A 16,619-nucleotide genomic window follows, 5' to 3' on the forward strand; every position below is an offset into this window, starting at 1 on the left:
TAAAATGGTAAAATGGAACGCAAATTTCCGCTTAACCTCGCATCATCACGATTGTGACGCCATGTTAGTTTGTTCTGGCGCTTAAGTGTTATAATTTTTGTGAGTAATGTAATGGCTGTTAAAACGTGATACGTAGTGTAATAAAACTATTTGACTGTGCATTGTGGACAATAATTAAGGTTAAAATGGATCCAGCTAAAATGAAAGTTGTGGATCTTAGATCCGAGCTTGGAGCTCTTGGTTTGGACACCAAGGGTAATAAAGCGGCATTGGTAGAACGATTGAAGAAAGCCCTTGAAGCTAAAACTGATAAAGGTAACTTGTAATGCCAAATGTTTTTTAGGTACTGCACAATTATAACCTCTACACATTCGCGAATTTTCTAATTATGCGCAATATTAGCACGTGCATTAAACTCCCGCCATGTTCGGTTAAGGAATATTTTAAAAATTATAAAAGTGCTATTATATCCTGTATAAGCTGATGTCAGTAAACATTGTCGATTTGTCCTAATGCAGAAAACCTATTTCATTTCATACTAGTTGGAAGCCAATATGTACAGGTTTATGTAAGCAACTAGCTTATCTCAAAGTAGCAATTCAATTTACCATTTCCTTGGTTTCCCTGTTCTTTCATACATATGAAAAACACACCCTTATCTTGCTTTTTAAGAAAAATAAAAGTTGTAACAAAATGTATACAAAAACAAATGCTGTAACAACTCAGAAGATACGGTAAATTTACAAAAATAAACAGTGCCAGAAATGTCTGGGAAATAATTTTTGATGCAATGTAAACATGTTGTTACAGTGTTTCCGGACACATCTATCATGGATACCACTACAGAGGAAATAGATGAGCCGGAAACTCCAAGGAAAACCTCTCCAGCTGCTAGAGTTACTAGAAGATCTTCAACTTCACGATTAGCAACACCGGCTAAGGTTTGTTTACATACACTATATTATTTAAAACTAACTTACTAATATTGTAAATGTGAAAATATGGATGGATGGATGTTTGTTAGAGTTTGTAGCCTAAACGGCTGAAGGGATCTCGATAAAATGTGGCATAGATGTAGAAAAAATAGTTTGGAATAACACATAGGCTACTTGCTATTGTTTTTTTTTATTCTGCGCGGGCGGAGTCGCGGTCGAAAGCTAGTTTAAATTATTATTCATAGTAATGTGATTACAATAGTGTGTATAACATTTTAAAGATGTCAATATGTTACTCAAAATCTTTACAAAAATTGAATTGTTAAAGCAAAAATACAAAAATTCTGTCTATAAAATGTCATTCTAGAGTATTAACAATTTTTTTTTTTACAGCCTGTAAGAGAAGATTCTCCAGAACCAATTGAAGAAGACACTAAAACAGAATCAGAGGTACCTAAAGATCCTGAGCCGGAGGTTGCTAAGGAGGAATCACCAAAGAAAGTTGAACCTCCACCGATAGAGGAATCACCAAAGAAACCGGATGTTGAAGATATAAAAGAAGTTGTAAATGAAGAAGAGTGAGTAAAAGATGTATTTAGTAATTAACTTGAGATTCTGCTGCAATTACCCTTTCCCAACTCCTGCATATTTTGTGCTGGCCTTACTCAGTACAGATGGATATATTTATTTGATAAGGCAACAGTATAAACATATCTATGGGTGAAAGGCTATTTGTTTTAAGCACCATTAGGTTAAATGTTTAGGAGAGCCATTTAAAGTTTTTAGAAAAAAGCATATAAACAAATACTAACAATAATATAAATTGAAAGATTTTCAGACAGGTTTTAGATTAAAATTACTATAATTCTGCATACTTCATTGTTTATTAACAATGCAGAAAAAAATCACCTATGCTGGATATGTAATGTGAAACAAATAGCCTTTCACCTGTTGATATGTTAATCTTTGTCCCTTCTTAGTATTATATTATGCAATCCATAATATATGACAACTGTCTCAAGTTAATTTGTAAAGTACCCTACAGATGGTTAGTTCTAATTGAACTCTGTTACTGTTGTTAGTACAGTTAAAACTGAGTGTGGACTACAAGGTTATATTTAGAACTGATTATATTTAAGACATTGTTTTAAATATAAGCAGACTCACTATAGACTAGTATATAGGAAAACAAACATACACAGGAAAACATAATTTAGGTTTAAAATTATTGTTTTGTACAAGGTAAATGTGTAATAAACAATATACCGAAATCAAATTTATGAGCAATGATTTTTTTTTTAAATATCTTGCCAGTATTATAAATGTGGAAGTTTAGATGGATGAATTTGTGTTAGAGTTTGTAACCTAAATGGCTGAATGGATTGCAATGAAATTTGGCGTAGTAAGATGTAGAGGATAGTGTGGAAGAAAAAATAGGCTACTATCTATCTATTTCTTGTTTATGGGCCTCCCACAGCGGATTGGGCAAAATAGGCTACTCACTTTTGTTATTTTTAATTCCACGCGGACAGAGTCACGGCCGAAAGCTAGTTGGATAAAACTATAGCATATAATTACCTTTTATGTGCATACATATATAAAATTTAAATCAATTGAAAATAATCATGTTATTTTTATTTACAGAAGCAAGAGTGAAGAAATGGATCAAGATGACCAACTAAAAGAAGAAGGTAAGGATGTCCTTTGATGATTTATCTGTATATGGTAAATATTTAAATGTTAAATATTCTATTATAAAACATTTTCTTTGGTGATCTGTGTTATTGTTCCTTGTTGTTTCAATGTGTACAAACTTTCAAATTGCAGCTTTTAACCCTTTTATGCTCAAGGGAAATATTTTTCCCTTCTACAAAAAACGTTATCGATTATTCATTTATTATTGAATAGATATTTTTTATATTAAATTAAATTATAGAATATCTGTACACCCTGACATGTATTTTCTAGTGATATTCTCTTACTTTACACCCAAAATAGCTAAAATGTTTTGTTGTATTTGCATATTTATTCATCATACATCTTATGGGAAGGGTAAATGTGGAATACAGCCAGAATCCCTGATAATACATGTGTGTCTACGCATCATTCGCGTCCAACTTCACGAATATTAACGGACATCCTATTGGCCGGCGCGATGACGTTTTTTCTGCATTGACACTACAGCGAAACGTCACTTTACTTACCGTTGACGCAGTTATAACATATTGTTTAAACTTACAAAAAAAAATTGTAAAAATCATAATACACGCAAGTGAGCTATTATATATATATATAGTTTTATTTCAATCCAAACAATGTGTTCTGTTGTAAAGAAAACCAATGTAAATAAAAATGTTTAAAAGCCTTTTAACTTGTTCTAATGTATATGTCTAAATGTAGGTAAATAAAGTTTTTAATATTGTTACAGTTAATACACCTGAATTGTATGAACCTGAAAGTCCGAAAGACGACAGTAATGATGGAGAAGGTCAACAGGAGAAACTTGAAGTTGAAGAGAAGGAACAGAAGATGGACCATGATGGAGAAGAAGAGAGCGCAAGTAGAGATAGGAGAGTCTCGGAAGAGGTATGTCAATACACAAACTGTCTTTTATTTTTTTCACCTATCTATAGTAATGTTATAAAGAGAAAAGATTTGGATTTTTGTATAAATTAAAATAACTCAAAAACTAATGTCACAATTGCGAAGCTTCTTTCACCATTTAAAAGCTATGTTATCAGTAACATAGTCTATGCTTTTACTACTTTTATAATTTCACGTAGACGAAGACGCGAGAAACAGCTAGTGTTTTAAATTTCTTTAATCAAAATAAAGTAATAAAATTGTCTCTGTAATTGTCTAGGGTAGAGAAAGAGATTTTGAGCTGACAGAAGAAGAGGAGTGGGCATTGCTGAACGAAAGACTCTTGATAAGAGAACAGGAGAGGCTGGAGAGAGAGCGGAAACAGGCGGAAGAAGATGCAAAGAAATTTGAAGAGTTTAGCAAGGTACAATATATTATATTACAAGAAAGAAACTCCAAATTGATACAAATTGTACAAAAAGATTTAATATAATCTAGATTGGTTTTTATACATTTTTGTAATATGTAGTGTATTATTGCTTTAAAATTAATTAAACATGGAATGTAACATTAATTTGCTCTCTGTATTACATGCTCCATACTTATTTATAAAAAAAAATGGCCAAGGCATTTCATATCCTATAATACTAGTTTTTTTAATTTTTTTATTGACAAACTCTCCAGCAATCGCTAGTCTATATGTTGCCAGAAATGTAAGAAAACTAGCAATTGTATACTTGTATATATTCCAAGGGTAAATATGTAACTTCGAAGTTGTTTTAGCAATGTGTAAAATGGTGTTTCAAATATTAAATACACATATATCCTGTTCTTGTATATATTTATTAGGTATAGGCTGCTACAGCAAAAGACATGTGCCATAAAGAAAATTGCTTGAAATTTCGTTATGCAGAGAAATATTCTTATTTTTTTTTGAATAATCGTAAACATATTGTATCTTTGCATATCCAGTAACATAATTAATTAATACATTTCCGTTTGAATTTGTAAATGTATAGATTTCCTAGAATGTCCCTAGTCGGGTGATTACGAGTTAGGTAGTAGTAGACCATTAGGATTCGTGGGCGATGACGGCTTTTACACATAATATACATAAATATGTGTAAGAAGATATATGATTTGTTTAAATACTTTTATTGTAAAGATATATTTTTCTAGGATCCGATAAAGTTGCAACGTTTAAAACGCAAGCAGGAGAAGAAAGCTCGCTGGAGTAACTTCTACAAGACTGTTGCGGTCACCAATGAAGTGCTAACTCCACCTATTGAGGTACAAACATTTATTTTATTAATTATTAATCACTGTCTTCGCTGCCTATACCGATTTCTTCACGTGAGTTAAGTCTTGTTATAAATAAAACGTTAGTTACTTTTAAAAAATTTTTTAATATAAGTGGGAAAATTACAATAACCAAAAATAACCCAAAATCAAGAATAAAGTCTGGCAGTATACAACCGGGTAGAAGAAAGAAAAACACACGGGCAGAGTAACGACACTATTATCTCAAATCTTGGGCGAAGTGCACGAGACAGTAGGATTCTAGTTTTTATGCACGCGCCTACTTGAGTATTCAGTGTTGTCATCTAAATGCAGTGCTGACAACTTCCATGCGGCGTTGCCATTCCTGAGGTGTTGTCATCTAACAGTATAATGTCTCACATAAGTTTTAATAACTTATTAATGCGGTCCTCTTTCGCTCACTAATTTTATATTAGAAACATTAAACTTAAAGTCACCTAAAAATATTACATCTAGATCATAGTTGTCATAAAACTTCTCTATGTTAAAAGTTTGTAAAACAATTGGATAATTAAAATAGAAATAAAGTCATTAAAACATCGGTTAAATTACAGAAATTAATGAAATTGAAATTTATTTAGTAATAATGTATTTTTTAGGAGGAGGAGAAACTTCTGAGGAAGGTTGAGACGGCGACTAAAGCCCCAGAGCCTGAGGTCAATGATGATAAAGTTACACTTTCCTGGTGTAAGTATACATTTTAAAATAGTGGTCGCCAGCAATTTTAACAGTTTATTTAAAATTTTAAAAGAAGCCTTTTATATGTTTATGTCAAAGTTCCGAAAAATCGATGGAGCCGTTATAAGAAAAATACACAACAAACGCACACAGACAGATTTTTTAAACCCAAACATGTTATCAGTATGTCTTAGGAATCTTACTAATATTTAAATGCGAAAGTTGAGATGGATGGATGGATGTTTGTTACAGTTTGTAGTCTAAACTGTTAAACTTATCTCGATGAAATTTGGCATACACGGATAGTATCGTCTCGTATAACACATAGGCTACTATTAACTTTTTTTATTTCTCGCGGACAAAGTCGCGGGCGAAAGCTAGTATTATGAATATGAAAGTTTAGATTGATGGGTGTTAGAATCTGTAGCCTAAACTCCTGAACGGATTTGGATAATTTGGTATAGATGTACAGGATAGTTTGGAAGAACAAGACTGTTTACTTTTTCTTTGGTAATAATTGATGTTTGTTTTTCCAGATGACAGTGACTTGAATCAATTCCTGGAGCTGCCGGAGCTGAACTGCGTGGTGCCGATGAACGAGGGCGCGCTCGCGCACGCGTGGGCCGGCTGCCGCGCCACGCACGGCGTTAATGCAGGACGCGTCTGCTTTGAGGTTTCTATATATTTAACTAGCTGTTCCCCGCTTTATCTGCAACTAATTATAAATAGCTTTCGCCCGCGACTCCGTTCGCGTGGGATTAAAATAAAACAAAAGTGTACTTACCTGTTATCTTTTACATCTACACAAAATTTCATCGAAATCTGTAAAGTCGTTTAGGCTAAAAACTCTAACAAACATCCAATCCATCTAAACTTTCGCATTTATAATATTAGTGCAATTGTTTACATTTGTATAACGTTTAAAATGTCAAAGTTCAAATGACAAGGCAATCTTGCTTGTTTAATTTTATCGGCTTGTAGTTTTTGTAACTTTTCCGCTTAACAGTATTTGCAATTTATTTACCCCTTAAGTTTAATAGCGTGAAAATGAATAGAGCTTGTCGTAAATGTAGGACTTTTATTAATAGGCGAATTATTCAATCATATACTGTGATTGCTAACTTCCTACATAACTAAGAAGTGTGTGTTTACGCTTTATTATACTAGTATAAATATAGTTTACATAATTATAAAAGATTGCTTTTGCCCGCGACCTCGTCTGCGTGGAATTAAAAAAACTTAATAAGATTATCATGTCACGGCGATCTAAAGTCTAGACTTACTAGAGATACGCATTAAAATTTAGTAACACTGAAATGTACTGTTATGTGGAATGCAAGTTACTGTTCCATTTTACTGGCATATATATTTCTACACTAACTTCATTAAACTTTTCCTGTGAACAGCAAATATATCTTGTCATACAAGATGTATGATGTGATTGCTAAACAGGCAGATCAATATTTTGTATTTACTTCCGTATATCTTGTGATGTATGGAATCGCAAGCATAATTACAGTTATTATTTATCAATAAGCTTTCGACCGCCACTCCCTCAACGAGGAATTAAAAAAAAAAACAAATAAGTAGCCTATTTGTTCTTCCAGACTATCCTCTTCGTCTATACCAATTTTCATCCAGATTCGTTGAGCTGTTTATGCTATAAACTCTAATAAACATCAATCCATCTAAACTTTCGCATTTATAATATTAGTATTATAACCATTTGTTACAATACACATTAAAACATTACAATAAATCATGTATCAAAAGTAGCAAAGTAGCTAATATTGTAGCAAAAGTTTGTATGGATGTTTATTACTAAGTTTCTCCAAAACGGATATTGTTAAAACTTGTCACAGATCACATATTCTGAAAGAACACACACCGATATTTTTTTTTTAAATTAAATGCGGACGAAGTTGCGAGAAATAGGTTGTAAATTGATAAGCTTTTAAGTATGTGGCGTTAATTGTTTTTTTCTAATCAGGTGCGGGTTGGTACAGTAGTAACAACGACTGAGGCTGGTGAAAAGGAGGTGATCAGTAATGGACTTAGGGTGGGCTGGTCAACTGATGACTCCAATTTACATCTCGGTGAGTTAAACAGAAATTAGACATTTTATCTAAATAGTTTAACTATTACAAGGCTACACACACACTTAGATTTAATTGAAATAAGGCTTACTATGCGCTTTTATTAAATATTGTATAACAATGCAAAAGAATTTGAGGAGAGAATTGTATTTTTGTTTGTATTCCATTAACCTAAAAACTACTGGGCCGATTTAAAAAATTCTTTCACTGTTAGAAAGGTAATTTGTCTGTGAGTATCATAGGTTATTTTTTTTATTATATTTTAATTTCACGTGGTCGTCGCTAGCAACAGCTAGTCTATGATAAAAATCTTCTCTGTTATTCTTTGTTTTTATATGGTTGTCTTTGTAAAGATAATTCACACTAAAGTTATAACAGATTTTTTACTATTAAAGATAGTATTGTAGTGTACTAAGATATTAAGGTCCTGTCCCACCACTATGTAAATTGTCTGATAAAAATCTAATGTGTAAAATATGTGATGGAAATATCGGATTTTGTTACCTTATCTGACAGTGGCTTCATCTTTAAGCTATCTGAGTCTATCAGTCAGTGGTGGGACAGGCCTTTAATATTCCTGTCAGATACAACGTTGTTATAAAATTTATAACAGGGATATATCTATACAGGTAGATAAACATTTTGTATTACTCCCATATGTTCTATAATATATGAGATCGCAACCAAAATGACAACTACATAATCAATGCGTCAAAGTGAGAATTTCAAAGAATTTCTTTCATATTCGAAAGAAAATCTAATTAGTATAGATATCAGCTTTAAAGCAAAGAAATTAATTGCATGTTTTCGCAATATGGCGATGGTTTTATATTCCTAATATATTGGAAAATATGAATAATCTGAATAATCTTGTATAATTGTAGGTGACGGTCAGCTGAGCTGGGGCTACGAGAACACGGGCCGCGCCGTCAACGAGGGAGAGTTCAAGGAGTACGGGAAATTATTCACTGAGAAGGATGTTGTTGGAGCTTATGTTGTGAGTATTTAACATATTTTACTGTAAAACACCGATTTCCAGTAAATATTAATTATATTATATTGAAAAACGCTCTGGTGCGGCTGCATCCGTACTAAATTATGAAAACTTTGTTTTATTATTTACATTTGTGAAATTTACAATTGCCATTGTACAATTGACAACGAAAGCCTTTTGACATTGGATAAGATTACAGTTGCCACGAAACTTTGCTTTTTTATGTTGTCAGCTTGTAGTTTTCATCCTTCCCTTGCTTGTAGTTTTTTCATATTATTCATTTTAATAGCTTGAAAATATAAAGCCTAAAGCATGTCGTAAGTGTAGGGCTTTTTATTAAAGAAAGAATTATTCAAAAATATGCTATACATCTTACATAACTAGGTAGTGTGTGTTTATGCTTTATTATATTAGTATAGATATAAATGTATTTGGTAAATTGCAATGTGTTATTTTGAAGTTAAATTGTTTTAAAAAATGCTAATGTTCAATTTATAGATATATTAATAATAGTACGTGTGTTCATCTATACTAATGTAATAAAGTGTAAACACACACTACTTTGTGGCGTAAGATGTTAGCAATCATAGCATATTTTTAAATAACTCCTTCTTTAATAGTAAGCTCTACACTTACGTCACGCTTTAGGCTATATGTTTTCACGCTATTAAACTTAGAGAGTCAATAAATTGGATAAAAGCGCTTCTGTGGGAAAGGGACCATAAGCAACAAGCTGCCAACATCAAGAAAGTAAGATTGCCATAGTTTGTCATCAAGTTATGTCCTTATGACATTTGCAATTGATAATTTGACACATGTAAGCAATAAAATAAGATTTTCATAATTTCATGCGGTTGAAGCCGCACGGGAACAGCTAGTTGTTAAAATAAGTTTTGATGAACAGGACTTGGATTCGACTCCCTGTACTATATCGTACACGTTGAACGGCGAGGAGCTCGGCGTCGCGTATGAATTCGACAAGGTCCTGCTTGGAGATAGACCTCTCTATCCGCACATCTTGACTAAGAATATCTGCTATAAAGTTAATCTAGGATATGAAAAGTAAGTAAGGCTTTTTCATTTTTTTTAGGTAAAATTTGATAGGTAAAAGGTGATAGTTGTTGATGGAACAAACACCAAAGATGTGATAGTATTTTTTAAAGGAGAATCTAATTAGATAAAAAAGGAACATATTTAGATATACAGGTATGTTCTGCCTCACTTAAATTCCTAATGGCTTCCCTAAGTGTACATTTAATTTAATAAAGTGACAAGTTTTATACTAAGGCAAGTAACAAGGGACCAACAATGCCAAAATAACGATACATTTTCTGCCCATAAGCAATTGTAGATATGTTGCCTACCTTTAAGGGACAGAGGAAGGGATGCACGGAAATAGTTAATTCCTCTACCTTATCCTCCCCCTCCGTCCGGACAAATCTAGAAATATAATTAAAACAAGATTTTATTGTAACTTAGTTAAGTTGTGTAAATGTTTAGATTTATAGTTGATTTTACTTTCAGGTACAACTTGCTCACACGTACTAAAGTCGTTCGCCAACGTATAGAAGTTCCAATCGAGCAAGTACTAGAAGAGAAGAAAGCTCGAGAAGCGGAAATCGAACGTCTCAAAGAGGAAGCCAATCGACGCAGCAGAGAGCGTAGGGAGAAGGAGCGTAAAGAGAGAGAGGATAAGCAGAAGAAGAGAGATGTAAGAATCAATTTTGCTTTCTAAATAGACATATGTTCTTTATGTAATATTAGCTCTTGCCCGCTACTACTTCCGCGTGGAATAAACAAAAACAAAAATAAATAGTCTATGCGTTCTTTTAGACTGTCCTCTACATCTATGGTAAATTTCATTGAGATTTGTTCAGCAGTTTAAGCTACAAACTCTAACAAACATCCATCTATACATCCAAATGTTCGCATTTATAATGTTAATAAGATTATGTGTGTTAATTGACTTAAATAGCTCTTGTTTGCAACAACATCCAGGTTTAAATGGACTTATTCAAAGTTCAATTTGACCAATAAGTGAAATAGCAAAATATCATTGGAAAGTATGGCAAAATGAGTTAAAGGCGTGTAATTTTATTGTAAATTGCAGGAGAGGGATAAAGCATCGCGCGAGAGGAAGGAGAAAGATGCAGAGGAGAAGAAAGAGGAAGTAGAAGAGCCAGAGGAGGAGAGAGAAACGCAAGAGGAACCTGAGAAGGCAGATGCTGAGGAGTCTACAGAGACCAAGGTAGTAGTATCTATACTTGTTTTGTTTTTAAAGTTGTTGATAAAGAGATTAAAAAAATATAGAGGAAGTATAGTAGACACTTTACTTAAGACATTTTACATGTGATCCTTATTAAATCTGTCTATTATTGTATTTAAATATTTAAATTTCATTTAGTGATACTGTTTAGTTCATTTTATAAAAAAGATGGAGCCTCTTATAATTGTGTAAAATGTTTTATAACATGCCATTACAAGGACAAGAGGTGGCACTAAACTTGACAACTAACATAGTACCTTTTTAAAGAAGTTAGCGGTGAAAAAATATTCACTGTCGTAAGTCTGTATTTTTAAACAATTTATTTAATGAATACTATCGTTTTTAAACTCAGAGCAACACTTCTCGTTAGGACTCAGAATCGCGCGCGAATATACATTCTTCTAAATGACATTGACAGCTGTCAGTTAGAGATGTGACGTTTATGCCAATAATCTAGTGTTGCGCCACTTCTATAGCGCGGTACTAATTATCTTAACAATGTATTTCTCAAATGTATTTGTATGATAAAAACACTACCTCTACAGTAACAGTTTGCTTAGTTAATATTTTAATAATCGGAATGTTTTCAGCAGGAGAATGGTGACTCCGATGTGAAGAATGAGCCGATGGAAACAGACAATGCGGTTGTTCAGGAGTCGCAGACTAAGGAGGAGGAGAAGACGACATCTGATAAAGAAGAAGAGAAACCAGAAATTAAAGATGAACCTACTAAAGGTAAGGGTTTTGCTTGTAACCTCAGTCATGTGTTTGTAATTGCATCTAAATATAAAAAATAAATAGTTTCCTTATATTTTTAAATTGAGAGTTTTAAATTTTTTTAATAACCTTTTTATTTTACAGATGATGGAAAAGAAGTGATTGAAGATGATTTTCTCAAAGGACTTTTATTAGACAAGCGAATGAAAAATGTCATTAGGTGAGTACTTCTTATTAGTAGCTTTTTTCCAAATTAGTTTCTCTATCTGTGACAAATTATAAAGAGGAAAGATTTGTATTCGATTTACGTAATTTTTACTAATTTTTTAATTTACTAATATAATAAAGCATAAACACACATTTCTTTGTGGCATAAGATGTCACCAATTACAGCATATTTTTGAATAATCTTTTTTGATAAAAAGCCTTACACTTACGTCATTCTTTAGGCTATATATCTTCACGTTTTTAAACTTAGGGGGTAAATAAATTGGATAGAAACCCTAATGTGTGAAAGAGAGCATAAAGAAGCAAGGTTGTCATTTATGCATTTAAATTTTGACATTTCACAAATGTCAACAATACAATAAAGTTTCATGTGGATGAAGCCGCACGGGAACAACTAGTCACATATAAACCAGCGTTTGACTACGATCCCACCTAGACTAAAATGAAGATGTGGTCGAAGGTACATGTTAGTAAGTACCGGTTCACATCGCTCTTGAAGGGACCCACATCACCTAAATTATCTCCTATAACACACATTAAAAGAAAAATTAAAATACGTACAGACAAATAGAGTACCTCCTTCTTTTCGGAAGTCGGTCAAAAAATGTTAATGAATCTTCATAAAATTTATCACATATTACCTTTCCAATCGTGAAAGAATTAAAATATTGGTTCAATAGTTTTTGTGTCAAACACATACAAAAATCCGATAATACAAATCTATCTTTATTAATATAGTTTTATAAATTTTGATACGAATGACTTTTTAAAAAATATGACAGTCGAGCGGTAATATGGGCAATACTGGTGAATTATAAAACGAATACACTAAGGCAACTACGTAAAAGATATCGAACGTTCCGTGGAGACGGCTAGAAATGTACTGAGCTTCTGAGCTCCTGAGCGACTGAAGGAACTGAGGTACTGACGGCCAGAGAGCTTGTTAGCGACTGAGCGACTGAATGCAACTGACTAAGCGACTAAGGGACTAAGTGCAACGGACTAAGGGACAGCGATTAAGGGCGCCTCAATCCTTGCAATGACTTTTATGAAACTACTTCCGTTTCTATTATTTTGTAACAATAGATATAGATTAAACAAAAATAATCATCCATCCATACATGTTAGATACGTGGTGTCAGAGGAGCTGGACGGTGCCGAGGCCAGTCTGCTGGCGGGCTACGTGCTGGTGGCGCAGGCGCAGCTGCTGGCGGGCCCGCGCGCGCCGCTCGCCGCCGCCGACTGCGAGGTCAGTTCTATACTAATGTACATCATTGTACAATATATTTATATTACAATGTGATAAAAGTGACTCAAAACCCACAGAACAATATATCGACGGGCGAAAGGCTATTGTTTCAATCACCATTAAAGGCGATATTGACTTATATATACATATTTTATATTTATACAGCAGAACCTCGATAAGTTAAAGTCCAAGGGAAACACAAAATTTAAGTTATAGAGGTTTTAAGTTATCAAGCGTCTATGTTATAGAGGTTTTGTGGTCTAATGGGAAGGGAACATATTCTTTTTTGAAGTTATAGAAGTTTTTATGTTATCGAGGTTTTACTATATTTGTTGGAGTGACAAGCGGTTTATAGAATTCACTTCCGAAAATAGATCATATACACGGTAACGATCCTCCATTGTGGGCGTGCGTATGTCGGAGATAATGAAATAACAATCGAGTAACATTAGAAACGCTATCCTTAGTTGACCCCCATCTTAATTGACTTCACAGCAGACTCTAATCGAATTGCAAACATTTATAGAGATAAACCAATTTATTTTATAATAACAAAACGCATCATTCTACCATTCAATGACAACTGTCATCTTGACATCTGTCATGCAAAGCACATTCGGCCAGTACTCAAAATTATTAGTTCCCAGTTACTTTAGTCGTTCAAAAAGTATCAGTAATTTCCATAAAGATCATAGCACTTTTGTGGCGCTTGAGACAATCAATATCTAGATGGTTTTTTTTTTCTAAAAATGAAATCTTTAAATGGCTCTCCTGAATATTTAACCCAATGGCGCTTAAAACAAATAGCCTTTCACCCATCGATATGTTTGTAATATGCAAGAAGATTTTCTATAACTATGGTAATGAATCCTAATAAGGGCATTGAAGTGTTTTTACCTCAAAGGTTTTTATGGTAGTAGTTACTAGCTAAAGGTAGGAAGGTATTCTAAGGTAGGTATCAGGAATGTGTTGCGTTTCACAACACAAGACGTATGGATCAAATTGACGTGGAAATGAATTTGTTTCTCGCAGAAATAAGTTTATTTTTAAGCTACATTCATGTAGTATAAGTGCTATCAAAATAAACTAAAACAACTGGAATCAACATATAAAAACGTGACTATAAATTATTAGGAAAAATAGTATGTGAACTGCAAACGATAAAATGTGTGAAATAATATATCATCGCAGATGGTATGGGGAAAAGATATTAGCGACAGTTGTACGAGTACGTACAAACTACAATAAACTAGGTCATTCAAGAGTCGTCTACAAAACGGAAGTAAAAGGCTGATTTGGCAATATGAAAAGTAACTAATATTTTGTTTACTAAATTAATACATGACTTCACTTTGATATTTCCATTTATCTTGGTGAAATTGTGTTTTTGTTTCATACATAGTCCGCCTGGGCTCTGCAGCGGCGGCCCGATGTACAAAATATGGCCATAACGTGCGCCCGTCGCTCTGGAGGTAGGGGCTACCACGCCGATGTATGTCGGCTACACCTACTTGTGGGGTGACCATTCTATCAAAACTACCATAAATGTTGGTGACCATACATCACGATATTGACGGAACTGCCTTCGTTCCCTGAAGAAATGGAAATACAGTCGTTTCTTGGGGTGAAATGAATTTGTTTCTCGTTGAAATTAATTTGTTTCTTGGGGAAACCGGTGATAATGTACTGAAGTGGCGGTAGTGGTAGCCATTTGAACGACAAGGGATAGCAAGAAATAGCAATAAGCTATTGAGAAATTGAATTTGTAGTAAAGGATTCTTTTCATCGGTTGAAGACTGGACTGCAACAAAGAAAATTGGCTGCAATTTTTCATATTGAAAATAACAATGAAATGCAAAGACCGAAAACAACTCACGAATGATTTAGTAGGTATTGGGTTCAAATCCCAGGCGGAACAAATATATGAACGTTACATATAATTGTTCTTAAATTATTTGGGTCTTCGATATATTTATAATGAAATCGTCAACTTTACAATCGTCTAGAATTTCAACGGCGGCTAAACGATTCGAATACAATAACATTTTGCGCATGTTTTGTTCTGTGATGGATATATTATGTTAAATAAGTATTTATTTTTTATTAATAATAATAAAATGTAATAATAACGGTACTGGGGTAGGTGATACTGATGGTGGGGATGCCGGGCAGCGGCAAGACATTCTGGGTGAAGAACCACATTGCTGCCAACCCCACCAAGAGATACAACATACTGTCTACTGGTGCACTGTTCGATAAGATGAAGGTAATTTTTATTTTATTATATACTTACACTAAACACATATATTACATAAACATTATGGTACATGTATTAGAATAGCAGCATAGTTTCAAAATTTTTAGAGACAAAGTCTTTGAAATACTATATATTGATGATTTTTTTAATGAAATAAAGTAATATTCTGGTATTCTAAAGTATCTTTTTTAGTCGTAGTTTTCCTAGTTTTAAGCTTTAAATAATAAAATAGTCCTATTTGAAGTTTGTAGATTAGTTTTAATTTATTTATGTCAATTATGTAGCATTTCAAAGTAAATCAATAATTAAAATAAGCTGCTATTGAAACTGCTCATACAAACAACACAACACAACACAAGAGCATAATCTGTTTTCCCCTCAGCATAAATAGGTATGAAGGTAATAAAAAGAGAGCATTAAATGTATAGCTCCAAACTAATAATACTGTGTATTTTCAACAGGGTGCAAATTACAGCAACTTTTATTACAAAACACTTATAAAAAAAGTTAAAATACCCATAGACCTGTAGTGGTCGAACATATATGATACCAGTGGATCGCCGGCTGAAGAGGAAGGCTGTCAGCGCTGAGAGTCCCTGGTATCTTAGCATAACATTATTTGTCATAGATATAAGATAGTCGTAAGAGTTGCAAGCGTGTGTCGTATATATGTGTGTCTGTTGTTGACTGTATGTCTTCCGTGTCAGGTGGACTGTAAGCCATTCCGGAGCAGCTTCGAGGGCCGCTGGGACGCCATGGTCACCAAGAGCGCCAAGTGCGTGCTCAAGCTGCTGGAGGTGGCCCGCGGCCGCAAGAGGAACTTCATCCTGGACCAGGTGAGACTCGCCGCGACACCGCACACTGCCCGCCACTTAATCAGGAACAATCGAGATCGCCGCGAAACCACTTTGGCCAAGTGTTTAACTGTCATGTATAATAAACGTTTCTAGACGCAGCCGGGTGAGTACTGTAGTTTGTAATTAAAACTTTGCCAAACGAACGCCACAGTGAGAAACTAAATCGTCTGGGATCTCTATTGAGCTTGTTCTAGGTGTCGTTCGCGGTACGCACCCGGACGTTGCTATAATATGATTCGTTTTGCTCCACATTAACGACGCCGGTGACCGCCGTTTGTATGTCGCCGTATCGTAAAAACAGACGAACGTATACCCGTCGGCCCAGAGGCGCAAGTTGAGGGAATTCGACGGTTACCGGCGCGTCGCCGTTGTCGTTGTCACTGACGAGGACACGTACAAGGAGCGCCAGAAGCGAAGAGAAGAGGCCGACGGCAAGGAA

The 16,619-nt window shown here is 34.1% G+C and overlaps 1 protein-coding gene across 1 annotated transcript; it reads left to right on the forward strand.

Moving 5' to 3' along the window:
• Positions 1 to 16: 16 nt before the first annotated feature.
• On the forward strand, positions 17 to 16,619 carry LOC106108705 (heterogeneous nuclear ribonucleoprotein U-like; the record flags this gene model as incomplete). The annotated part of the gene is made up of 20 exons (XM_013289964.1): positions 17 to 315; positions 811 to 941; positions 1,329 to 1,513; positions 2,580 to 2,626; positions 3,364 to 3,521; positions 3,799 to 3,942; positions 4,698 to 4,808; positions 5,438 to 5,525; positions 6,053 to 6,189; positions 7,507 to 7,612; positions 8,497 to 8,609; positions 9,511 to 9,668; positions 10,131 to 10,317; positions 10,717 to 10,854; positions 11,463 to 11,607; positions 11,734 to 11,809; positions 12,946 to 13,066; positions 15,210 to 15,332; positions 16,031 to 16,159; positions 16,482 to 16,619. Coding segments are annotated over exons 1-20 (2,565 nt in total), but the record flags the coding sequence as incomplete, so codon positions are not given.

The sequence above is a fragment of the Papilio polytes genome, unplaced genomic scaffold (assembly GCF_000836215.1).
Source record: "Papilio polytes unplaced genomic scaffold, Ppol_1.0 DF821400.1, whole genome shotgun sequence".
Lineage (NCBI taxonomy): Eukaryota > Metazoa > Arthropoda > Insecta > Lepidoptera > Papilionidae > Papilio > Papilio polytes.